General features: G+C 39.3%; 2 protein-coding genes across 2 annotated transcripts in view; one reads left to right on the forward strand and one right to left on the reverse strand.

Moving 5' to 3' along the window:
• The first annotated feature begins 317 nt into the window (after positions 1–317).
• Positions 318–6,501, forward strand: TM4SF4 (transmembrane 4 L six family member 4). The gene is made up of 5 exons (XM_083868164.1): positions 318–770; positions 1,012–1,101; positions 3,436–3,569; positions 5,852–6,038; positions 6,264–6,501. Exons 1-5 carry the CDS (start codon positions 597–599, stop codon positions 6,279–6,281), a joined length of 603 nt encoding a protein of 200 aa, XP_083724290.1. The 5' UTR covers positions 318–596; the 3' UTR covers positions 6,282–6,501.
• A 2,701-nt stretch (positions 6,502–9,202) lies between these two features.
• WWTR1 (WW domain containing transcription regulator 1) overlaps positions 9,203–26,112 on the reverse strand; it is a gene marked incomplete at its 5' end in the record, with an annotated part of 34,493 nt that continues 17,583 nt past the window's right edge. The window contains 5 exons of the mRNA XM_083868808.1: positions 9,203–12,726; positions 13,750–13,862; positions 14,424–14,557; positions 16,287–16,489; positions 24,851–24,987. Coding sequence (XP_083724934.1) covers positions 12,542–12,726; positions 13,750–13,862; positions 14,424–14,557; positions 16,287–16,489; positions 24,851–24,987 — 772 coding nt within the window. The 3' untranslated portion in view covers positions 9,203–12,541. The remainder of the gene's footprint in view (positions 12,727–13,749; positions 13,863–14,423; positions 14,558–16,286; positions 16,490–24,850; positions 24,988–26,112) is intronic.

Raw genomic sequence — 26,112 nt, forward strand, 5'->3', positions numbered from 1 at the left:
CAGGTTTGTGGATGTGTATCTTTATTGGTGTTTAATGGCCCATCTTTGTATTATCTAGCTTCTCTACTATTTCAATTACAGAACTGTCTCATGACGTGTAAAAACTTGGACTATGAATATGTTATTCATATCAGCTGACTCATTATGCATTTTTTAAGACAGTCCTTGCAAAAGAAGTGTTTTCTAATATGAAGAAAGATCATGTGTTGTAAAAATGATGATCCAGAACTGAGACAGATATCTACCCATGACCTGAACCCAGATTATGAGATGTGTCAACCACCTTAGTAAAATATTAACAGAGTTTGTGGGTTGTCATAGTAAAATGAGAGGCTGCCCTGAACGTAATTTCATTTAGGGACGTACAGAAAATTGACATCACAGCTGCAGGACGTATAAAAAACCAGCACAGTGCATTTTGGATTGACTGCAGGAACACTGACAGGAGCATTCCACAGGCTCAGCTCCTCTAACGGCACAACAGAAACTGGATTTTGCAACATACACCGAGAAGCTTCTTTTTATAAATCAGTTCTGAGAACAACTGAGAGATTTTATTTTGTCTTCAATTGTGTTTGCAATTCCTTTAAAGAAGCATGTGCACGGGAGGCTGTGCCAAGTGCCTGGGAGGCACTCTTATCCCCCTGGCTGTGCTCTGCGCCCTTGCTAACATTTTGTTGTTTTTCCCTGGAGGAAAAGTGGCTGATGACTCTGCACACATTACAACTGAAGTTTGGTACTTCGGAGGGATCTTGGGATCCGGTGTATTGGTAAGTATCTAAATTCAGACATTCCTACCTTCCCCCTACCAGCAGCCATGACTTGCACTGTTGAATTTTCTCAGGACTGCAAATTCCTCTTTGATAAACAAATAAGCTTTAAGTCCTCCAAAGGCTTGTCAATAAGTAACTTAACCTAACGATAAGGAAAAAGCCCCATAGAATTATTACATTTAAAAGAAGATGTAACTTGAATTCATCCCAATTCATACTGTATTTCTATTATTTGTAGATGATCTTCCCTGCCTTGGTATTTTTGGGCCTTCAGAATAATGATTGCTGTGGATGCTGTGGGAACCGGGGCTGTGGAAAGAGGTTTGCGGTAAGTGAAAGGAAACATGGCAAAAAAAGTAAAAGCTAAATTGTTCCTGATACAGGAATCTTCCTCTCACAGTCATTGTGAGTCTAGACAGAGTTTGTCTTGAGTGTGGCACACATAACCCTGCCATTTGTTTGAATGCTGGGAAGTGGAAATAGCAGGCTGTAAAAATTGTATTGTATCTCTGATATTTTACCACAGGTACCACAATAGTGTGGCCTCATTGGGTTTTGCCAGCACAAGATACTTATCTTTACTATCACTTTTAAAATTTATCGGTGAAAGATCTACACTTTGTTTTGTGGAGTACAACAGTTCTCTCCTCAGCCATTTTTTGTTGGCAGCTTTTAAAATTAACCTGGCAGTCAGACACTACATTCCCAACTCACTGCAAGCCCAGAATGAGCTGTTATATCTAATCTCATTAGATTCACAGGAAATTTCAGGAAGGAATACACCTTGGTAGCTCACCTAATCCAACCTTCCTACTTTAGGCAGTGTGGATGAAGCTCCACTTTGAATTTATAGCTTCCTTTCACGCTAGAAAAGTTTCCAAAGGATACTTTCAGACACTAGTAAACATCTCAAGCATTTTAATTTAAAAATTAAATCAGAAAAACATTTTATTTCTACTAGGAAAATATGTCCTTTCCAAATAAATTCTTCGGATCAAGTAGATCATTACAGTTTTAAAATAAAGGAACAGATTTTCAACTAAAAAAAAAAAAAAAAAAAAAAAGAGAGAGAGAGAGGTTAAAACAGATAGGGAAAGTTTCAGTTTCATGTCTATGAGGTTAACCAAAGGGCTTTCCCTAAATTCTGTCTTTGATGCTGTCTTCATGCAGTACCAACAAAACAGGTTGAACTTTGAGAAGGAGGAAATGGAACCATCTGTTTCTCTTTACAACACTGCAGGATCAATTTTCTGCAAGTAGTGAAGAGAAACCAGCTGAGTTTCAGAGAGCTCATACCACCCTACAAGTACCCCGGTGTACCATACCCAGGCATTGTGGTTTTGCTGCTGCTCAGCCAGGTGGTGACCAGGGGTACGCTCACATTGCAGCCCCCATGGTCACCCTGCAGTGTCCCTGTGGTCACCCTGCAGTGCGGCCACGGTGACACGCAGTCCTCCACGGTCACACTGCAGTGTCCCTGTGGTCACACTGCAGTGTCCCCATGGTCACACTGCAATGTCCCTGTGGTCACACTGCAGTCCCCATGGTCACCCTGCAGTGCCCACAGCAAGTGCAGCCAAACCTGCACGTGTGTGGTGCTGCCCTGCAAAGCAACCTGCCTCCTTTGCTGACAGGTGAGTTGGAGTTCATTTGACTGGGAATATTAATAGACTCAAGAGCAGCAAGTACACTGCACTATGGGCCTTATCACTGTCAGCATGACTGAGAACTAAATTTGGTCTTGTATGTTAGCTGAAATCCATTATTATGATGTTTGCTGCAAAAGCATAATTTTTAAGTTTGCCCTGTGAAATATATCAACATTAAAATGCGTGCCAGGACTCAAGGCAAGAGACTTGTTTTGAGGACTGAACAAAACCTCACATTGGACTTGATGGTATTAGGGGTTGTTTCCAACCCAAATGATTCTATGACCTGAAAGTATGGGGTTTTTTTCCTTCACCTGTATCACTTTATTCCAATAAAGGACACTACCTCTACCTACAAACAGTTATGGCTACAAGTATTTCAGAATTCAAGCAGGGCATTAATTCTTGCATGATTTACTTACATATTAGTATATATTGAAAATTCTGTAATAAAAAGCCAGAAAAAGAAAGATATACTTTCCCATCCATTCAAATTGCACTACTAGAGCTTACACTGGTAAGTATCTTTGAGGAGATAAAGTAGACTAATATGAAACCTAAAGAGAGGTTTGGGAAGGAGAACAACAACTATTTGGTCCAAATGTGACTAAGATACCAAAGCTAACTTGTAAAGGACACTGTAGATTTTTAAAAAAAAATTTCTTGAGTGGTCTAAGACTTCAGTCTCGCTTGCAGTCTCCTGAGGAAAACACCTGTCTGCAGGGGGACAGGAACCCTGGAGCAGGAGCCCCAGAGGGGAGCAGTGCCATCTGCTGCCAGCCTTTGCCTTCTCCTCCTCATGCAAATGGGGCCAATGTTCGTAAAGCTTTAAAATACCAGTGCAGGTGTGCATTACACATTTACTGCGCAATGAAAACTACTTTAGACTTTAGCTGTTTAGGTGCTAATTATTTGACTATTAACAGCTGAATTTGAGGAATGTTAACTGACATTAAAGGTGCATTTAATTGTTCGAATCAGAATCAAAATATCCTTATTTTTCTCTTCATCAGATGTTTTCTTCTATAATATTTGCTGCCGTCGGAGTCGTGGGAGCTGGATACTGTTTCATTTTGTCAGCAGTAGCCATAAACAAAGGCCCCATATGTCAAACTGCAACAAACTGGACCTACCCTTTCGAGAATGGGTAAGACAAGGCAATCAGAAAAAAAAAAATTATATACATTTTAAGTCGGTGAGATGATTCAAATTCCAAATCCATTGTATAAAAATGGGAATGATACCATTTGTCTAAATTACAGAAGCTCCTAGAAGTTCCTGCAGCACACAGCAACACTTCATAAGGCTCAATAGCAGGGATGTAAAGAATAGCAAGAGCAATCAAAACTACTGAGTTTCAGAGGGGCCAATAAAGAGAAATGTACAGCCTTTTCCCAGGTTATTCTTGGGATGATAAGTAACATATATGGATAAATTCCACTTAGATGAATGGCAATGACACATTCTGACACCTCTCAGAGTCCTGAAGGAATTGACTGATGGAATTGCCAAGCCATTCTTCGTATTTGAAAAGTCCTGGCAGTCAGGTGGAGCCCCAGGTGGCTGGAAAAGAGGAAACAATACACCCGTCTTTAAAAAGGGGAGAAAGGAGGACTCTGGGGACCCTCAGCCTGCCAGCCTCACCTCTGTGCCTGAGATCATGGAACAGCTCCTCCTAGAAGGTCTGATGATGCACATGGAGGACAGGGGAGTGATTTGGCAATCCCTGCCTGACCAACCCATGGCCTTCTATGATGGGGTGGATAATGGAAGGGCTACAGAAGTCATTTATCCAGGCACAATCCCCCACAGTATCCTGCTCTCTAAATTGGAGAGAGATGATTTCAGGGGTGAACTGTTAGATGGAGAAGGAAGTGGTTGGATGGCCATCCAGAGGGTGGTGGTCAGTGGCTCAGGACAATGTCCTTATGGACAGCAGTGACAAGAGGTGTCCCTAAGGGATCCCTACTGGGACTGGTGTTATTTCGTGTCTTCATTAATGACACAGATGGAGGAAGCTACAAAGATGATCAGAGGGATGTAACACCTATTCTATGAGGAAAGGTTGCAAGAATTGGGATTGTTCAGCCTGGAGAAGAGAAGCTTCAGAGTGACCTGATTCTGGCTTTGCAGTACCTGATGGGAGCCTACAAGAAATATGGAGAGAGGGACTTTTTATAAGACCATGTAGCGACAGGACAAGATAATGGCTTTAAACTGAGAGTAGGTTTAGATCAAATATTAGGAAAGAATTCTTCCCTGTGAGGGTGGTGAGGCACTGGAAAGGGCTGCACAGAGAAGTTGTGGATGGCCCATCCTTGGAAGTGTCCAAGGTCAGGCTGGACAGGGCATGGAGCAACCTGGGACAGTGGAAGGGGTCCCTGACCAGGGCAGGGGCATTGGAATGAGATGATGGTTCAGGCTCCTTCTTACCCAAACCATTCTGTGATTCTACAATTATATTGAAATTTAATGGTATTCAAATAATTCAGTCTGCCTCAGTCAAGAGTGACCTGGCAGCATTTCTTACATAATTTACAAAAAATTATACTTCAGGTTGAAAAGAAAAAAAATAGAAAGAAAACAAGAAGTATACAGGTAGAGGATTATTTGTTCATGGGCCAGTGAGGGCTGAAAGCCAATTCCCTTGGTCTCATTCTGAGAATACTTGGAAATATGCTCTGTTTCAAACAGTTTTGGTTGCAGTCCAGAAATCACTTGACAAGAACACAAACAAGTCAGCACTAAGAATATGCAGATGAAATGTAGCCAGTGCTTAAGCAGTTTACAATTAAATCAAAATGTGAAGTTAAAAGTATAGAAGCTACTACCTTTACTTTAGATGAGGCATTTAAAACACAAGCTGTTATTTTCAGCACAGTGGGCAAGAAGTGACTTGCATGATTTCATGATTTGTTTTGATAATTCAGTTGTTTTGATAACAATGTACTTTCGTGTTCCCAACTGTACTTTGAGATATTGGATTACATGCCCTGATCACAGTCCAGCCCGCCCCCCCTTGCAAAAAAAAAAAAAAAAAAAAAAAAAAGGCAAAAAAGCTGTAATCAAGTAAAAGCAGCAAAAATGCTCCTGACAAAACACTGGAACAGATAAAACTTATTTGGCACATGCTTGGCTAAGATATTTTCCTCCTAAAACACTAAAAATGGCTCAATTGTATCAAACATACTTGTCTCCTACTGCTCCATTCTCATGTCTTGTTTTTTTTTTCAAGTCACTTGCTAAAACTTACCTAGAAACTGAACTGAAGTATATTTCTAGATAAGTAGCACCAGTGTGACAATGGAAATTCTTGCCGAGGTGAACAGAACCTCAGCCACATCACAGCAGGGACAACCTCCCAGCAGTGAGAGACCTCCTTTGTGAGTTGATACAGTTTTCCTCCTAACTATTTTTTTTTTCCTGTAGGAATTACCTTGGTGACCACGCATTGTGGGACCAGTGTAGGTCACCTGAAAACATTGTCCCATGGCACCTGACCCTCTTCTCCTTGCTGCTGATCATGAGCGGGATCCAGGCAGTGCTCTGTGGCATTCAGATGGTGAATGGGCTGTTTGGAACCCTCTGCGGGGACTGCAAATGCTGCTGTTGTGGGGTGAGCACTGATGATTCTCCTTTGTTACCCTGTGTACTGATGAGTTACACACACACCTCTGGCTGATGCTCAGAGAAACTGAACTGGCCTTCCTTCAGCCCCATGATCATGGTTTTCTAACATCCTGCCAAAACCCCACACTGTTGCCATTAGGAAATAATACAATCCTTTGAAGGTCACAGCAATAGCAGCCAGGAAATTACCTCCATGTTTTTATTCTTCCAGGGAGATGGAACTGTCTAAGGAACAGGAATGTCACAGACACCTCTCCTCGCCCTGGAGGACCCTCCTGCAGCCGCTCCACAAAGCAGCCCAAAGAGATGCACTGGCCCGGCTGAGGAAATGAGAATGAAGGGCTCTTCCTCTCACCAGTGTTATGAAGCCCTGACTCCCTTTCCAGCCTTCCTGAAATTCCTCATCACGGAATAAAACAACTTAAATAAAACTCTCACATTCATATTTATTTTTGTAAAATGGCTTCCATTTAAAAAGATGGTATTCTCAGGCAAAATACAAATTTGGGTTACAATTTTTATTTAGGTCAGTTAGGTAGCCTGTAACTCCTTAAAGCTTCCAAACTACATGAGTGCAAATGTTGTTTATTAATCTTTTTGCAGAAGTTTAATTCAGCTGTGTTTAGCACAGTGCTATGAAAGAGATAGGAAAGACAATAGAGAGCTCAAAGGCAAAAATACCTTTTAGAAAGAACTTTCAAAACTTTAAAAGAAAAAGCTACTTTCCAAAGGAATCAAGGAGAAAATAAGAGGGATTGGAGACATTTGAGGGATTTAAATCAATTAATACGCTGCTTTAAAAAATTCTGAAGCAAATTTTCACAAACCAGCTTGCCAGGCTGGATGCCTCAATGCTTCTTGATATTGGCCATAACTGTTCCCTAAAATTTTCTTCCTGAAACAATGTTTCTGTGGCCTGTGCTTTAAGAAAATTGTATTTCATGCGGTGTGTATTTACACTAAGAGATATCTGAAGCATCTGGAAGTACTTAAAAGCACTGAAAGCTCTTGAGCAATATGCAGAAATGCAAAACAGTTTGATATAGGTACTGAGAATTATGTTGTACAAGAGGATAAATCACAAAAAATGCCTCTTCAGAAACAGCTGTCTGTCCCACCTGTTCTACTCATTGCCCAGGAATTTGGGAGTACCCTTTATTTCAACACACACTATGCACCATCTCAAATCTGTTCTTTCATCTGTGGTGAGCAGCTGTCCTGCACCTCATCTCACATTTGTCTTGTTTGATTTACATGAAGCCTTTGGGAACAAGGAATGTTTCTCATCAGCATTCAACAAATGGATGGGTAGCTGCACAGTGTACAGCTTTGTTATATCAATAAACAGAGTACAGAAATCTTTCTGGGAGATGGGGTAAGAAATAACAGGGGGCAAACTATGATACCTAAACCAGAATCAATGAGCTACTGCTTCCAAGAGACCCCAGCTACATGATGGCTTTCTAACATGAGCTAATATATAGCAGATACTGACACAGGGTGCACACATTTCATCCTGTGATCCAGACTGCACTCACACCTTGGCCTTCAGGTGTATTGAAAAAGGGTAAATGAGCCAGAACAAGGAGCTGAACTCACACTTTGAAGTGCCAACAATGGTGTTCCCAAATCTACTCAGTTAAAGCTAAATTCTGAGGGTCTCCCCAGCACTTAATTTCAAGCGAATCACACATCTGCAGTTGTCAGTTCTGCAGTAACTGGAGATTGTTCTGTGTGTTTACTCAGCAAAGCATCCAGTAAAACCAAGGAGAGGGACTAATCATAGATCCTCATAACAGAGAATGATGTAAAAAGCCAGCGTTTATTCTGGAAAAGAAGGCACAGATAAAGAGAGTGCAGCTCTAGGAAGGGACAGAAAGATGATGGTAAGAAAGAAGGACAAACAGGGATAACTGAAAGTGTTAAACAGACCTCAGGAACCAACTTGAGGACCACACTGTTATAATGTGTAGAAATACCAACATACACAAATACAGAAGTAAAAATAATAGTAGCCAAAGGAAAGAATATTAGTAATATTATTTGTAAAATCTCAAAAATACTTATGCTGGCTGAAGCTTCCTTTTCAGCCATAAATACTGGCTGCTGGGTGACCAGGGTGCTGAGAACACAGCAACTTCCACATTGCATGGCACTGTTTTAGCTGAGAGCCATCATAAAATAATACACATCGATTATTTAACAACTCAGATTACAACACGTGGAGTGTGTGCATGTGATTTTGAGCCCATGAACTTCAGTGGGACAAAACTGGTTCAGCCCCTGCACAGCTGAACTATATACAGTTAGTTCTCTTTTTTGACTGTCTTCAATAAATAGAGTGCAGGAAAATGACACGTTAACCACAGGACAGTGTCACCCTTAGGGGAATGATGCATTAACTGGAGACTCTTTGCAAAAGGTTCATCTCTAAAGGAAGGAAGTAACAAACACAATGTTGAAAAAAAAATTGCTCAGAGCAGAACAAGGGATGTTTTCTAACGTCATTTCAGTCTTGAATGTTCATCACCTGTCTCCAGTTCAACTTTAGCTCCCTCTTCATGGATTGTACATCACTGACAGTGTAACCAGCATCAAACCCTGGAGCCATTCCAGCTGCCAGAGGGTGGGGAGGCTGACTTCTTCCATTACACTGATAGGGGTGGGGTCTTTGCCCCCATATTTTAATTCAAACATATATTGAATTGAATATACATATTGAATATGTAGATACATATATGAATAATTGAATATACAATATACAATATAAAACTGAGTATTTTAATTCAAGATGTATGCCTTTTTCATAGAATAGTATGTCCATACTTTTATTCTAAGCAGTGTTTTACAGTTCCCTGGGAAGTGTGTGCTAAAACCCTCAAACCCACTCCCTCCCCTAAAGAAATTATTTTAAAAAAACAATATGCATCCAAAATCTTTCAAGTTCATTTGTATTTTTTCATGTAAAAGATCAAAGAAATAATTAAAACCAAAACAGAATCAAACTTAGGATACAACAGTTTGATCTGATTGCCTCTAATACAATCTATTGCAAGGTAATAAAAATTAAAAACAAATGCTCACACAAGTCATATAAAAAATAAAAAAAGTAAATAAAATCATTAAAGAACTAACATATACATGGATGTATGTATTAGGAAACAAGTTTATTTGGACAACCACCCACATTTTTCTGTAATTAAAATATAGATTTAAATCCTTCCCTTCCCCCAAACAGCATTTGTTGACAAAAAGTCAAACCCAATCCCTCCCCAAGTTACATTCTAACAGTATTACCAGAATACAAACGGTAATTAACCATGTTCCATTACTTCTGTATCACCAAGACTTGCATATGCCCCCTCAGGGATGGTCACAGCAACATTGTCCAGCTGGCACATTGCTTGTATTTATACTACAAGTAGACAGTGTACAATTTAGTACATAGATGCTCAAAACCTGAAATAGTACAGTGAAATATTGCCAACAATAAATTTATTTTCATATTACATATGCTTTGAATACTGCAAAGTTCTGCCATAATGCTGTTTAAAGCCAGAAACTTTTTTAAAAAGATAACTTTGAAAAATAGATTTTATTGCCATTGCACTTCATCAGACATGTCATCTCTGTAACAAAAATTAAAAGTTGACAGTGTAAAGAATCACTTTTAATTCAACCAAGATTTGTTTCATGACTAAGTAAAGATCTAACCCAGGACTCTGGCAGCTGTTTCAACCTGAAGTATTGCTCCACACAGCACCCTCCTGTTTCAGATCTGCTGCTGGTTTACCATGGAAGTAGCACAGAAACACAGTTTATCATTGCTTTACCCTTTTAAGGTCTTTGCACCAAGACACTCAACCATCAGAAACACAAATAAAAAAGGAATCAAGCTTGCAGCTTCACAATTCTGATAAATATCTGATGTGATTTCACTAGGAAGTTGCATGCTGGAAGGTTTTCCCTGTAGGAAGAGCAGCCTTTGGCTGATACCAACGCACGTGGCCGGGCAGGAATCAGCACCAGCTGACTCCCAGCAGCTGCGGGCCCGACCTGCCTGGAATATCCTCTGTTGTGACAAACTTACATGTTCAATGGTGCAGAGTTACTAGCAAGGGAACAAACTGCATTCCCTAAACATAACCTGCTGATGGGCACTATCACCTGGATCACTCCAGCACTCAGGTCCACTGTGGGTCATTCCAGCACCAAGGGCTGTTGGCTCCATTTGCCAACTGAGCAGTGCTGGTGATGTGGCCTTCAAAGCTGGCCAGAAAATCTCCAATTCTTTACCAATATTGTCATGGTACTAAAGAACAAAGCCTTAGGACCATTTGTTTTTCATTTAGGCTGACAACCTGAAGAAACCCTTAAAAGAGAGAGATTAAAACTAATTACACTAATATTGGTCAGCCCTGCATGGTCCCCTCTTTATTGAAAAGAAATTTATGCTATCTCAACAGTTAGCAAAACTAGCAATAATAAAAAAAACCCACCCAAATAATAACCCCTCAAAAGAAGAAAAGAAACACAATGCCCATTCAGCAATTAAATTCTGTGCAGACACAACTCTGCTGTTACATCTCTTTTTCTATAAAAAAACAACAACAAAAAAATTTTAAAAAGCTACTTTTTACTATGTAATAAAACTTCACAACTGTAAGTCTTTGCCTGACATCTCTTTTGTCAAAATTTCAGTGTGTGTGCTTTTTATTTTCCATCCTGTGACACCATGTACACTTCAGTTCATCATGGACATGGTCATTTGCTGTAGTGAGTGCTCCTGTTATGTTTTTCACTGAACACTGGAGATTCATTTGCTACGTATCCCTGTCTGCAGCCATCCTTCCCAGCAAGGATCTACATTTATTACCTCATCATTTGTCTTTCAAACCTACTCTGTATTCCCACCACTTCAACACTGACCTTTTCACCTACCTTCACCCAACCAGACGGAAAAAAGTCTTTAGGGGTCAATATTCCATCGCATCAGTAAGACCTTGTTAAGTGTTATCAGACCTGGCAAACACACATTTACACTTAGTGCTACATCTCTTCTTCTCTTTACATAGCCCAGATTAAGCTTAGAGAAAAGTTATAATGCCTTTCATAAAATTACCTATTTTTCAATACAAAATGCTTAAATCCATTAATTATAAATAAGATAATTTCAAAACATTTAAGAATATTCAGGACTTCATTTGCATTTCAGGGGAACTGCAGGCTTAGTGTTCTTGATGTCTTCTCAGTCCCAAACCTCTGATAAGGAAGTTCTGTAGGATATGTGACAGGCAAAACCACACAGCACACGTCTTGTGTCCTGTGCACCAGTTATGGTAAGTGAAAGACATAAAAACCAAGCAGTTTTACCAGGTGAGTCCCAGTGCTGCTTTAGCAGTGCCCTGATAAAGTTCCTGGGTTTTTTTTTCATGTATACAACTACATGTATTTTGAGATTGTCAGTTAAAAACATCACTGAAAACAGTATGAGGAAGGTTTTTCTCCCCCAATGTATGACATTAACAAGTTGTGCCACGCTTTCCAGAACTGATTTTAAAATAATATTTTTGCACATAAGATACTTGCCACAGATTTTATATATATAAAAAAATGCTTGTTCATGTGTTAAGTTACAAAACTGTAGTGCTTAATATAATAAACTAAAAAACCTAAGCGTTTTTAAAAAATGCTTGTTTATAATACATTTCTTTGTTTTTAAAAGGCAGCAGTCAGTACCAGCCTGGTTTATTTTGTAACAATATTGTAGTGTAAAAACGTTGCTAAACAATTCTGGTACTTTGAGATTGGAAGTAATTATTTTCTGAAAACTATACAGTAATTTACTGAAAAAAAAGAAACTGCTACAGTATTGTTTGTGCCTTCACAAATATATAATGAGAACTACTATGCTTGATTTGAACTGTATTCCATACAGAACAGTTAGTTACTAAGAACTAAAAAAAAATTTTAAGGCTTAAGTAAGTTGATTTAAAAAAAGCTTTTGATACTATTGTCATAAACATAATACTAAAATAGCTCCCATGTCCAGATGCTTTGCACTTTTTCTGAACCAAGTGACCTAGGGGTTAGCTTTTCTGATTCACAAAGGGTCTGTGGTGTCAATCAGTACCCAGGACATGCACAAGCATCAGCCACTTTCTGTCCTAAAAGTGAAGCATTTCTGCCTGGTTTGAAAAGGCAAAAAAGTACACAGATGTGTAAAGTGGTGTGGGTTTTTTTGAAGAAATATATATCCATGTATGTATTATATATATATATATATATATATATAGGTAAAATATGCATTTTATACTTAAATTAGTATCAATAAAATCCAGGCAGATATTAAACTGACCATAAGGATGATGTAACAAAAGTCAATAAGGCAGTGTGCTGTGTCTCTTGAGGATATTCAGATATTCTATGCCTTCCTCAAGAGGAAAAGTAAATCTGAATTGCACTGTAGGCCCAATAAGCGTTGCTTGATCACAGCCAGGTAAGGAAGGGCTCATTTTTGTTAAGCACTGACTCCACATCGTTGAGAATAGGGATCAAATCTTCTGACTCTAGAGTCCCAAGATCAACGTTTGTCCCTGGAAGACAGTCGAGGAAATCAGGGAAACGTGTTTGTTGTGGATTTATGTTCATCGTTGTCTGTGCTATAGTTTCTCCTAGAAAAAGTAAAGAAGAACTTTTGAAGTACCAAACTCTTACTGTGGGTAATTTATAACAACAGAATGGACATAAAAATTAATTCTCCCTTTCCCACAACCACTTGTGAGCACTCCTATTCACCACAAATGTTATTTCAAAACTGTATTTAGGTGCAGAGTACATATTCTCCTAAGAATACATTTCACATCCTTGCTTTGATCTCAAAAGCACACAAGGTCCTTTCCAGCAGTGCTCAAAGCATCCAACTCTGGCCTTCCACTTGGGAAACAGGAGTTTAAAGTTTGTTCCCTGGTCTGCCAGGGGGACCTCATGTACACCTCCACCTGATCTCTGCTGTTCATAGAAAATAACTGAAGAAAGTGCTTTACAGCAAATTAGTTCTATCATATTACTATTTTTTTCATAAATTTATAAGAACAAGCATGAAAACCTTTAATACATAAACCTCTCATTCTCTGCTTAATACTGAATTTCTGATGACTTCAAAAGGAGGCTTAGGTGAGGAAGTGCTGAGAACTTCCCTCTCTGAAAAAACCCTTGAATTCCTAGTAAATTATTTCAGTATTTAAACACCATGAGGACACTAACATAAAATAAATACATATCAAAATGTAAACTAGATAAATACATTCTTTTTGAAGGCAAATCCAACTTTGCCAATATAAGAGACTTGCAAGCAAGACTGATTTCCCAGAGTTGGAAAATGTATTTATTTGTACATGTAACCCAAAACAAGCTTTTCACTCCCCCTACCATGGAAAATGGTATGAAAACAGAAATCAAGGCTTGCATTTTCCAGGTTTTATTTATTCTGTTTAATATTAGTCTGAGGTAAAAGGGCAGAATCTGTATCTAAGGGCACTAAGCACCTTTTAGGTATTTTCTCCCCCAGTCTCAGTCTGTTGTCTTGGATAGGAAACCCAGAGATTATCATTCACTTATGCAATTATAAAACATTACTAGTCATACTACAAAGTCATTAACTGGACCATACTTTAAATTAAATCCAAGTATTCTACCTGTATCCATCTCATCTACGTTGCTGAGGAAATCTTCGGGTGTCGTTGGTATACTGTAGCATCCTAACCCCAAGCCACTGTCTGTGCTCTGTTCCCGGGAGTGGTATGGCCCACTACAAATCAAAACATGGAAAAGAGTCAGTAAAGAGGCTCTGACAGACACAGTTCCTGAGCACAGTGTTGGAAGAGAACACAGCAGGTTTCATATTAGAAGCAGATACTGAGTCATTAAGGCTCATCCTCAGCTATTGGCCACTGATCAGCCAACATCATATTTGGGTCACATCAGCCCAAATAACAAAATAATTGAAGTGAAGCCACTCTTAAATTTTGAAATTTAAATACACACATGTGTATACATAATTCTCTAGCTGAAATCAGTTCTGACAGCCTAAAAGGTTGTGTGTATTTATACTTAGGTAATGTACCTATTCTACCTTGTCTTCTACATACACTAACAACAGAATTAAAACCGCCTGTTACAATTTATTGCTTTTTCTAAGATTTCTTCTTGAAGCATAAACTGAAAGATTTCAGATCAGCCACCCAGCCACACCCCACGTTTACAGTAAGTAAACAGAAAAAGACAATATAGAGACTATTTTAGAGAGACAGCTGTAACAGCCTAGAGAAGGCAACAGAAACAATTGCCTAATGAGGAAGAATGAACTTGCCTGTTCAAGAAAGGATCAGATCCATTATTTGTAATAGACCTCATGTCCTGTGTCATGGCAGGGGTGTTCACAGCTGTCTGAACTGGGACCATGTTTTCTGAGTCCATAGGAAGTTGTCTGCAAAGAGCAGCTTCCTGAAAAGACAAATAAATACATGGGAAGGGTTATTCCAACAGCTCAGAAATACTGGAGTCTTGTAACAAGTGAACACGTAACATAAACACTGAGGGAAAGTAATTCTGAGTGATGTCACTGATGAGTATTAGTTTACACTGATATGAAGAAAATCATGATGTAGACAGACAGTGTCTCTCATACCCACCTGTGCTGGCTTAAATTTATCTGTCAGTTCTACCCTGTCTGGAAGCCAGACCTGGAATTCAGCAACTATAAAGTATTTAACATGTTAAATGAAAACCACTGGCACCAGGACTGTGATCTTTAGAATGAACACTCTGCCTAATAGAAAGCATTTGCCTAATGAGCTGTCTCGTGTCTGCTATCTGCAGGATGACAAACAGGCAATCAGAGCCAAAGGAAACTTATTTCACAACCCTTCCTGAAAGATAAACTCTTTCAGCATTATCTCTGTGAAACACCCATGACACCTAGTGGCACAGAGTTCTATACAGAGGTTGTCTGACTCCATTGACCCAACAAAAATCCTAAGACCTTAAAATAATGAAGCTGTATCTGTTTTTACAATAATTTACACAACTTTTTTTTTTTAATGAAACAAGCAAAGAAAGTATTTAATTTAAATCCTAGTAGAAAACTTCTCTCCTCTGAATCAACCATTCAGTCTCCTCAGTACGGAAAGGATTAACAGGTTTTCAAGGCTAGAATATGATGTTTTACTACATTTTCAATTTTTTTTTTCATTGAGGAGGACCCTTCTGAGATTTCTGACTGACATGACCTCTATCGACTTCCATTTCCATGAAGCTCTTAAGCAGCAAGCACATTCTCTCTTTTCCTTTGGAAAGCTGGCAAAACCAAAATAGTATAAAAAGAACATTAACTTCTTATAGAATGACAAAACGGAGTAAGGAAACCTTTAAATAGATGCTATACTGGTTTTCTGAAATGCTGCCCTTCTTGCATGTGCTCAGTCTAGAGTTCTAGGGTTTTAGCAACTCCATGAAGAGAAGGACAAAGAAGGAAAGAAATTCCCTAAGCCAAGAGCTTCCAGAGCTATGACCTCCTCCCAGCTGGGCACGCTGCTCCACCCCAGCAGCTGCTGCCAGGAATGGCAGTGGGGAGCCAGCAGCTGCTACTGGGCTGGAAGGTTTGTGACTCTCCAAAGAATCCTTCCCCTCTCTCAAACACTCTGCGCCTTCTCACAGCTGCTAGCAGCAGCATACACACTTACTCAGCATTTTCCCCTCAGATAGGTGATGCTAGAAAAGCAAAAACAGCAAGGGAGGGTCAGGTCAGGAGTAACTGTACTTGAACACTGATGGCCAGGGGGGTTCATTGTGCCCTCAGCTGCCAGGGTTCAGCATACTGAGGTTACTGTAAGGAAGTTCATAACATTCTGTCAGGAAGAAAAGATTTTGCATCTTGCTTTCCTCCCTAAGAGTTACACCACTTGTAAAAACTTTAGTAATGCCAAGTGATGCTGTACTGCTTCATGCAATGTGGAGATCAGCAAACACCATCAGGGCAGAATTTGGCCCTTACATGACCATTAAGAAAGGCTGGTAAGAAAGACACCAGGTCTGTAACTTCTGACTGATGGCCATTCCATGTTCTGTTCAGTGCTAGTTTTGAGAGGAAAAAAAAAAATGCAATTACCTGTTAAAAATTTAGATGCATTGAACTAGAAACTCTTGAAGAAAGTAGGAGTATTCTTGGTGTTACCTGTCGCAGTAACTCCTCCTGACGCATCCGAATTCGCTCCCTCTCCATCTGGATTCTCTGGAGCCTCAGTTTCTGCTGCTGCTGCTGCTGCTGCTGCTGCTGCTGCTGCGTGGTGAGAGCCCCGGGCAGGGCCAGCAGCGCTGGGGCGCGGCTCTGCTGCACCAGGGCTGGGCTGGGGGGCAGCTGGGGCTGGGCATTCATCACTGCAGGGGAGACAGGGACTGATGGCACCTGGGCAGAACTGCATTTGCAGGTAGCACAGGGCACAGGACACATGCTGCTCACTCACAGGAATGCATTATCAGAATTTCTGCACTTCAAATGATTTGAGACCTACTCCATCTGGCAAGAGCTGCACTAGCAATTGCTTAATAAATGCTTTTTAATGTTCTGAGTGTATCAAACAAGAACACATAATAAAACAAGCATTTATGTTCATCCTGGTATGTTCAAATATTTACCTAATAAACTAGTAAATAACATGAAAGGTTTTTTAATTTGAAAATTCCTAAACATGTGTGCATATAATAGGCAGTAAGCTAGTAAAATATTTCAACTTAACATTTTCTTTATTAACAGATTTAAATCAATTATTATTATTACCAGAAGTAATTTTCAATTAACAACTGAAACCTTTTCTGTTAGGATATGACCCATCAATCCCTATCTTTGGTAGAAGATTCATAAGGGTGACGGGGAAGAACATCATAGATGGCAGGGTTAAAAACAGGACCTTTAGTAAGCAAAACTGAGTTATACCCAGGTAAACAAAGTAAACCCTTTCACTTGCTGACAGAAGGCAGTTGCTGAGCGAGTTAATGCCACTTAGATTGCTAACGTTTCTTAAATCAACATCATCTTTTCTGATCAAATTCAGAAAATATAAATCAGAGCAGAATTTTCTGAGATGGACATTTTTACTCACAGAACTGCTATGAAAGAAATTGTCTGTGTAGCTCTCTGTGTGACACACTGGTGCCAACATGTCACAAAGCTAATAGAATGCCCCTGTCACCTCAGACAGCAGGTAACACTCCTGACTTACCAAGACAAATTTTTTCCTGTTTATGCTGCTAAGAATAGCATTCAGCATTGATATCCTCCAGACAAGCCAGGAGTGAAACACATTCAACATTTCAACATTTTAATTTTATGGTTTGTTCAGGACCCAGGTTAGATTCATTACTCATGCAGACCTGGCCTACCTGCATGGACCAGGTGTGAATTAGCCCTGGGCCATCCCCAGGGCCAGTCTGGATCTAAGGGCAGCTCTATTACCTGTAGGTGGTGCAAAGCCCACACTAATAAATCCTTCTGGACCTTGTGGGAAGCATGCAGGCAGATCCAAACCATCTTGGCAACTTGCTTCCAGAACCAGGTGTTCTGGAGAGCACTGCACAGACTGATGCCAATGTGTCATCCCACAGGAGGTTCAGATTGGAGATTAGGAAAAATTTCTCTGCCAGAAGGTTTGTCCAGCTCTGGCACAGGTTGCTCAGGACAGTGGTAGGGTCCCCTTCCCTAGAGGGATTTAAAAGCCGTGTGGTTGTAGCAGCTGAGGACATGGCCAGTGGTGGCCTTGGCAGTGCTGGGTTAATGGTTAGACCCTGGAGAGCTTCTCCAACCCAAATGATTTGATGGTTCTGGTTCTATCAGACCTGGGCTAGATCCTCATACAATTTCATATGCAACAGGTAATGGTAGGTTTTGTTCAACCCCACCTAGTTGGGCAAACCCCAGCACCCAGGCAGAACACCAGTCTCTTCAAAAGAAGTGTGGCAAAGTGTGATGATACAGTTGTTACAGGGCTAAGACTTCTTACTGCTTTACCAATTTTCACTTTGTCGGTTTTTCAAACAACTAGAAAAAAAATGGACTAAACTAAGTTGCTTTTCTTAAGGATAAAGTTACAATGATATGCATAGGGAAAACAGAAAAACATTGTATCTGGAATACTTTTAAGCATGTTCGATAGGTCTGATATTGTCTAGACCTCAAATTAATAGTGAATCTTTAAATACACTGGTAGAACAAAAAGAATCCCAACAATGGACAAATTACCCTTGTGGAATATACTTGAGCTTAGTTTGTGAAAAACATTTTAACCTAAGTGCTTTTCCTGGAACTGCTCAAGTGAACCAGAACTGAACCCAGGCAGTAAAAGTGGGTTGGTATACAGCTGATAACTCCTTGTCACTAATGGCCTGAACAAGCCCAGAGAAAGGAAAGTCTTGTGTCAGCCCCAGTGAGCAACTTAACAAACAATGACATTCTACAAATCTCTGTTCCTTGTGATATAATCATATGGCACATCTGTTGTGGCATTTATGACATTTTAGTAATGCCTGCTTTAATTTACATTTGAGTTCTGAATTTGTATTTGAATGGTATGAGTAACATAATGGAGTTTGGATTAGAAAAAGAAAAACCTGCAGTTCACATTCCAGCTAGACTGCCCAACACAGCCCCTGCTCTGAGTGCACTGACACCATCAGACACACCAGGGACCCCTGACAGCTTCTCTCAGCCAGAGCTCAGCAGAGCCTTGGGACCACTGGCCTGGTTTTGAGAGGTCAAAAAGTTACTAAAGAAAAACAAATGGTCTTCAGTAAGCTTCAATTCACTAGGCAGGCTCTGGGACTCCAGTGAAACATTTCTAAAGTTCTGCAAAGAAAAAAAAAATTCAAAAGCTCAAATCTACCACTCTATGCTAAAGGACACGGGTCTAACATAGGAGAAGAAAAGTATTCATCATTTCAGCAGAAAGACTCAGGGTGGCCTTGAATTCAGTTCTCTTGGGGAAAACCAAATTTATTTTGCAAAATGAAATAAGTCTTTTAATAAACAGCCATTACACAATTATCCAGCCCAAATGAAAGCAAGTAAAAATATGGAGCTAAGTTCCAAACCTGAACTATGCAACCACAGTTTCATTGCAGTCCATGAAATTGCAACTATTCCGTTCACATCAAGTTAGACCTACGTAGTTGGTTTTTTTCCAGTTAGATGAAAAATAAAATAATTCATTTATTGCTCTTGTTTGCTTTTAAATTAATATTGATATCCTTGTGAATTAGGTTTCCTGACACTGTAGGAGACCTTTCTATTGATGACTTTGCTGGATATATACTAGACAAGGATTATTTTGTGGCCAAGAGACACTGCAGGTTGCAGAAGCCAAAACATGCATGTGTCAATCATTTTTGACATCTGCATTGAACTGATTGCACCAACTATTATTATTTAGGTGTCAGAAGTGTCTGGATGCAGCTGTGGATCTTTCTGCTCTGTTTATAGGCAGCCCAGACACAAATTCAGATAACTGGCCAGCGCCAGGTCTCATACAACACAGTCTGATGAAAAACAAATGTCTACACAGGTTTTAAAAAAAAAAAAAAAAATTTAACCCAGCCATACTACAGTTCTGACTTAGTCATGACACTGTAAAGAAAAAAAGACTGGGCTCCCCTCCTTTTCTCACTCCACTTCAGCCAACAAAGAACTGCTTGTTTCATTTATTTCCCAGAAAGAAGCATTAGCCTTCTAACAAGGTCAGCAAAAAATGCTGCTTTTCAGTTCTGGTGCATTTTGTTCCAAAAATCTGTAAAGTATTAAAGCAAAAAGTTGCACTATTCCAGTGCACAGAGACTCCTTTATTCAGATTTCTGAGCTGAAAATAGCTATATAGAGATTTCTCAACAGTTTCAACTGTTAAGGTCTGTGATATTCACATTTAGTAATCTTTCCTGTCTTCAATGATTTAAGATTAAAATAAACAATACAAACAACCTGCAGGTGCAACATCAAAGCTATGATTTATCAGGAAGTTATTTAAAAGATTAGAGATTTACTCTGCAAGCACTTTTAACAATAAATCAGTAACAAAAAACGATGATGGGGGCTGCTTGAGTGGAGAGAGCTTTAATGCTAATGATTAATTACTGATGACCCTAAGGTTTAAAATATTTAATGAATTATTTTTACTTTTATTTTGCTTCATGCAATCTTCAGGTTTTGCATTTCATTCACTTTGAAACCATGGTAATGACCCTCCACTCTTGCTCTGGCACATGTTTGGATTACTACCCTTGAGGGGAAATGCTTACACCAACAGGAACTTCTTTGTGTCAAAATTAAAAATGACTAGAATTTGAAAAAATGCCAACATCTCTCTTGAACACACCAACCTTTAACATGTCAGACATTAGATGGCCAGTTGTTGGTTTAAAGGTGTGTCTCCTTTAATTTACCTGATACTGAAATTAATTCCAATTACATTCTGGACTATTAACCACTGTCCTTAAACACAAATAAATTACTCCATTTGAAATCTGCCTGGTAAATCACTTGTTAGAGGTTTTTATTGCAAACAACCAAAACTCCCTCATTCTTTTGAGAGCTGCATCACAAAACTCTCATTCCCACAGAATCCTCTATAATGCTTTCAGCTCTCCTGTAAGCAATCACCACAAGCAGGTGCCAAGATTATTCCCACTGACCACAAATGAATTGTGTTTGCTTCTCTCAGGATATCCAGTAATTAAAAATGACCTGGAACAGGAAGCCTGTCCACCATGCAGGTGGTATGAGGGCATGGACTACAGAGAAGGAAAAACATGTTCCTCTCAGTGTCACACATTTCCAGCCAAATTTCCAGCCAGTGCAAACCAAGGCTTGAAAAGTCTTATATGAAAGAAATCATATCGAAAAAATCCTGGACATTAGTGAACACTAAAACACGTATCATCTGGTTTTGAACACTTTGGGAGTTTCTGTGCTCTCCAGAGACTGGCTTTGACATAGTTACCAAAACTGGTTTTTATCATCCCTAAACAATAGTAGCTACACCTCTTTTATCGTGGCAGGATATGGAAACTTCAGTTCATGTGTTTATTGTTCCTAGATAGGATTTTGGCATTGTTTTATTGATTGGATTTCCTGGCTGGTAAAAAAAAAAAATGAAAGCAGAGGTAAAGTACTATAACCCCCAGTTGTCCAGACTCATTTGACAAAACATCAGCAATACAGCTGAAAGCTAAACTTCTTAGATTCATGGATGATTTTCCATTAAAGAACAAGTGTCAGAGGCTCTTTACAATAAAAAATTCCAATCTGTAATACCCAATGTCCTTCATCTTAGAGAACCAGTGAATTAATAGTGAAAGCCATCCTGCTTGTATCACTTGGGACATGCCTGCCTGTGGGCCTTAGAAGAATAACAATGGTAAAATGTTAAGAAAAAAACTAATTAAACAAGTCTGAATATAGGCTAACCTGCAAGAACGTGCCTTCAAACTATGTGACAAATTTTCCTTTTCATTCATGAAATGTCACTGAATTTAGTGGTGATGTGTAAATGAGCACAGAAACTTGCCTAGCATATATTACTTTTCTGTAAATTTAACAGGATGCACCAAAGGGAAAAACACCTGATGCCTTTGTTCTATAACATTTAAAAAACAGTGCTTTAAATGTTAGTGTGAAAACTAACACTAATGAACTGTTCATTTATAGCTCATAAATAGGCAACATAAAACCATAGTAAGAGAAAAGGTAGAAAAATACAGCAGATTTTTTTAAAGTATGACTACTAACTTCAACCAACTTTCACCATATGCTTTTGTTTGCCTCCAACACAGGCATACTGTGATTTGGTATCACTTTGTTACACTCTGTGCTTTGATAAAATGTTTGTAACTGCCTTTGTACAATTCCCAGCAAATATTGCTGAAAGGAGTTTATAAACCAAAGCCTCAAGCTGTGCAAAACAAACCATATTTTCCTCATTTTCATAAGAAGTTCAAGGAGAACTCATGTGTTAGTAATTGAAAGGGCAGACTAGTGCGCAGACCTGAAATACTTAAATCCTTTTAAGTGGCACATCTTCAAAAGAAAAACTTATTTTAGTTCCTACAGTACAAAAAAACCCAGCAAAAACCAAGCAAACAAAAACCCAAAACAATAAACCCAAAACAAAAAAACACAAAAAAACTCCAAATCTAAAAAACCAACCAAAAAAAACAACCAAAAAACCCACAAAAAACCAAAAAACCAAAAAAACCCCCCCAAAACAAAAAAAAAAAACCCCAAAAAAACGAAACAAAAAACACAACAAAACAAAACAAAAAAACCCACAAAAAACAAAACAAAAAACAAAACAAAACAAAAAAAACCACAAACAAAAAACAAAACAAAACAAAACAAAACAAAACAAAACAAAACAAAAAAACACCACCACAACGCTAAGGCAAAAGACAGATGCACAGACTTCATTTGCTGCAAAATCACAAAATTAGGGCCAGGAGAGTGGCATTGCTGGGTATGCAGTTCCCAGTGCTCCTCTCGTGTTTGTGAGGTGTTGGCACAGCCACTCCTGCCCTGGTCTGGCTGCCAGGCCAGCACTGCTCACTGCAGAGGGGAGCTGACCCAGGAATGCTGAGCAGTCACACTGCTGCCAGCACAGAGGAGGAGAAAGGCCCTTCCTTTTGGCTGCAGCAATTTAAAAATAGAGACATTCTCCTTTAGTACTGGAAACGACAGCCACATGTATTTTAAACTGCCACGTGAAGTATTCAGAGGCTGCAGATTACTGCAATCTTTCTATGCAATTTCTCTATGTGTATACACATGCATATACACGCAGTTTCTAGATTAAATCTTATAATATACATTTTTAAATGAAATAGTGTCACATTTAGTGTGCCTCTGAAAAAAGCCATCAAAATGAGAAAAAGTTCACCAAGACATATTGATGGAATGTTTTCTGGATTAAATAAATAGGGACACTGTGTAGATTTTTACACTATTGCTAGTGGGAAATTCAATCACACATCTGAATCACTATACCAAGAACTGCATATACACCTACACAAAAAGTAGAAGCTCATCTCATATATATATATATATGAAGGGCACTGAATGAAATACAAACTGTATTTAATGGGACAGATTTTGAAGTCTGTGAAAATACCCTTATTGGGCACATGAAATACTTTCAAGAACAGACTTTTCCTTTGGTGTAGGCTTTTATTTCTAATCCTTTGAATCTCAAGGAAGACCCTCCCCTAAAATTCAATATACACGTGTTTTAGCCCAGAATTCGGCTTTCATTCACTTCCACTAATAAACTGAGGGGGAAAATGTTCTGTACACTGCCCTGATTTATGGCACTGCTGATTTTTAACTAGGGACAATGTAACAGATGTCAACATAAGCGGAGGAGTTGGTATGAACAAAACCCCTGCTGTCCTATTCTTACCTCTCGGCCATTCCAGCCCTGCTATAAACAGCCTGACCCACACGCAGCTGTGGTTTGAAGCCACAGCAGAGCAATTGTTACTTTAACCATGTGCTGTGACACTCCACAGACACTCTAACCTTTCAGATTTTATTCAGGTTTCTTCTGCAGATATCCACTCTCACATTATGGTTTGCTACTGCCCACTGTATCTTGTAGCACAACCAACACTTTCTGCCTGTAGACAAGCAAGGCAGTTGATGAGACAAAGGTAGAAAAAAAGAACTGAAGGTTATTACGTCAGAGGTCAGGCTAGGTATTTCTTATAAACTTAAGACAAAAGTAAATATTGCACTACTTCTATTGGTGATCGTTAGCAGACAAATGTTCAGCATTTTCTCGGCATGTGAAGAGGCAGCAATCATGGACCACACTGCAAGTGGACAATCAAGAAATCATGAGATCAACTTACCAAAAATGAACCAGAACAAGAATCTGCTATATGTTTTTAAATCTGCTTTTTGACATAGTTTTGTGATCTTGAGCCTGTAAGCTCACCTGTTCTCATCTTCTTGAGTAACAGAAATGTTTAAGCTTCAGAAGTGAAAGGTTAGGGACTATTTGTAATTCTCAATTATATGTGAAAACATTTTCTTCCATTTATAAATTTTCTTTAAAATTTTAGAGCCTTCATGGCTTTATTTTCACTAAGGCTTAAATCTGGCAACATCAGACTGATGTAAGTTGATAATTAAATTTACACTTGAAGTGCTAAACAGGAACAGCAAGGGAAACCACACTAGTTATAAGAATTTTGCGGCTAATTCACACTGCAAAGCCAACTTTTTTAGTTGTTTCCAAGTTGCTTCCAGTGCAGAACCTCAATATGCAAAAGCCCCACAAACATAAACAAACTAACAAGCACATCAGCTATACCTTCTGACCTGAAGAAACACAGAGCTAACTGTGGACAGGTTATCCAACAGCTTGGACATGATTTAGGGAGCTTGTGGGGGGTTTGTACCACCTCAGAACAAAAAAAGCACAGACAGAACTTATTTTTCTATGTCTAACACTACACCAAAAAGCCAGGGAGGCTCTAAAATAGAACATGAGCTGTTAGAACTTCACCTCAAACAGTGCAAATTCACTTGCTGCCAGATCTACAGAGGGGAAAATTAAGTAAACAAAGGGGAGAACATACTGTTAGACCTGATGGCAGAATCAGAGCTACCTTCTTGAACCAAAAATTACTTTGACAAACAAATCAGGAGGTGTCTCTCCTATCTCTTGTGTTTCCAGCAGAGAGATGCCATCCAGTACTCACTGAGATTTGGCTGGGACATTGCCATGGACCTCTGTGGCGCCGGTGTGGACGTGGCTGCAGCGTGGTGACTAAGGTGATTCAGTGGCTGGTTCATGGGTTTTCGAGGATCTTGCCATGTTGTAATTTTTTCTATGTGACTGAGAAAGAAAAGATACAAGCTTAACATAAAATACCTGGTATATTATACAAACAATTAGGATTAATGTCATCACCTATTTGTTTTTCTTATTCCACGACTGCCCTTGTCATCTCACTGTCACCCACTTGAAATTATCTATCATCTGCTTGTTTACTTTTTTCTTCTGATCTTCTGCCCCTGCAGTTCTAACTTCTTTTGCTCTACTTTTGAATAATTGCAATTACTTGAACAATTGGTAAACTCTGTTGTCATAGTGAAAATCTGTAATACACATTCCACCCCTTAAAGTCCTGCAGTGCTCCAATTCAGCAAGTGGCAAATTAAATCCCAACAGTGGACCCTCATTAAAGAAAAATTAAACCAAAGCTCCGATCTAAACAGTTGAGTATTTCACTTGGACTTTGGGATTCTGTTCCACCAGTTGCATCTTAGGCTTTTGTTAAAGGGCTCCTGTCTGGGTGTCAGCCTCTTGCTTTGAGATGTCAGTGTTCCTCTAAATTTGTGCTGCTGCTTTGTCCTGCACTTTGTAACTGCAATGCTCTAATCCCTGACTTGCACTGCAGCCGTGCCCAGACAGCTCAGTGAGCTTAAATCAGCATGAGGGACACCAATTCTCTTTCTGCTTGTACTCATTCCAACAACCAGTGGGTTCTATTTTCAGACCTTTTTTTTTTTTTTTTTTTTTTTTTTTTTTTTTTTTTTTTTTTTTTTTGGTATTAGGAAATTCAGAGCAACTCATCTAAAAAAAAAGATTGTTGGGGAACTGAGAAAGACAAAGTGATTATTCTGTAAGTGCACTATCACCTGAAATAACAGACATGGGGTTTGACTAACAGTGTCAGGCTTTTTGGGGTACTTTATCCAGGCTTGAACAAAGGGACTGAGTGTGGGTTTTATGACTGAGCCACATCAAAGGGAAGCTGCTGCTGAGTGGGAAGCTGGTGACTCAGCACAGCACAGCCCTCACCTCTGACTCACAAGCCCCTCCGAGGGAGCCACACTCACACTGCCTTGGAGCACCTCCAGCCTCCAAAGCCAAACATTGGGAAATCTGTTTACATCTCCTGGAGCAGAGCCAAAGCATTGCCCAACATTCTCTCTGTCCCTCTACTCCCTGTAAACA

The sequence above is a fragment of the Zosterops lateralis genome, assembly GCF_965231275.1.
Source record: "Zosterops lateralis genome assembly, chromosome: 10".
Classification (NCBI taxonomy): Eukaryota; Metazoa; Chordata; class Aves; order Passeriformes; family Zosteropidae; genus Zosterops; species Zosterops lateralis.

What these genes read in the sequence shown, in the direction of transcription:
- TM4SF4 (XM_083868164.1), top strand. Translation starts at nt 597, where the DNA reads ATGTGCACGGGAGGCTGTGCCAAGTGCCTGGGAGGCACTCTTATCCCC. An exon ending in TCTTGGGATCCGGTGTATTG is followed by an intron (nt 771 to 1,011) that starts GTAAGTATCTAA and finishes TATTATTTGTAG; the next exon opens with ATGATCTTCCCTGCCTTGGT. An exon ending in GCTGTGGAAAGAGGTTTGCG is followed by an intron (nt 1,102 to 3,435) that starts GTAAGTGAAAGG and finishes TCTCTTCATCAG; the next exon opens with ATGTTTTCTTCTATAATATT.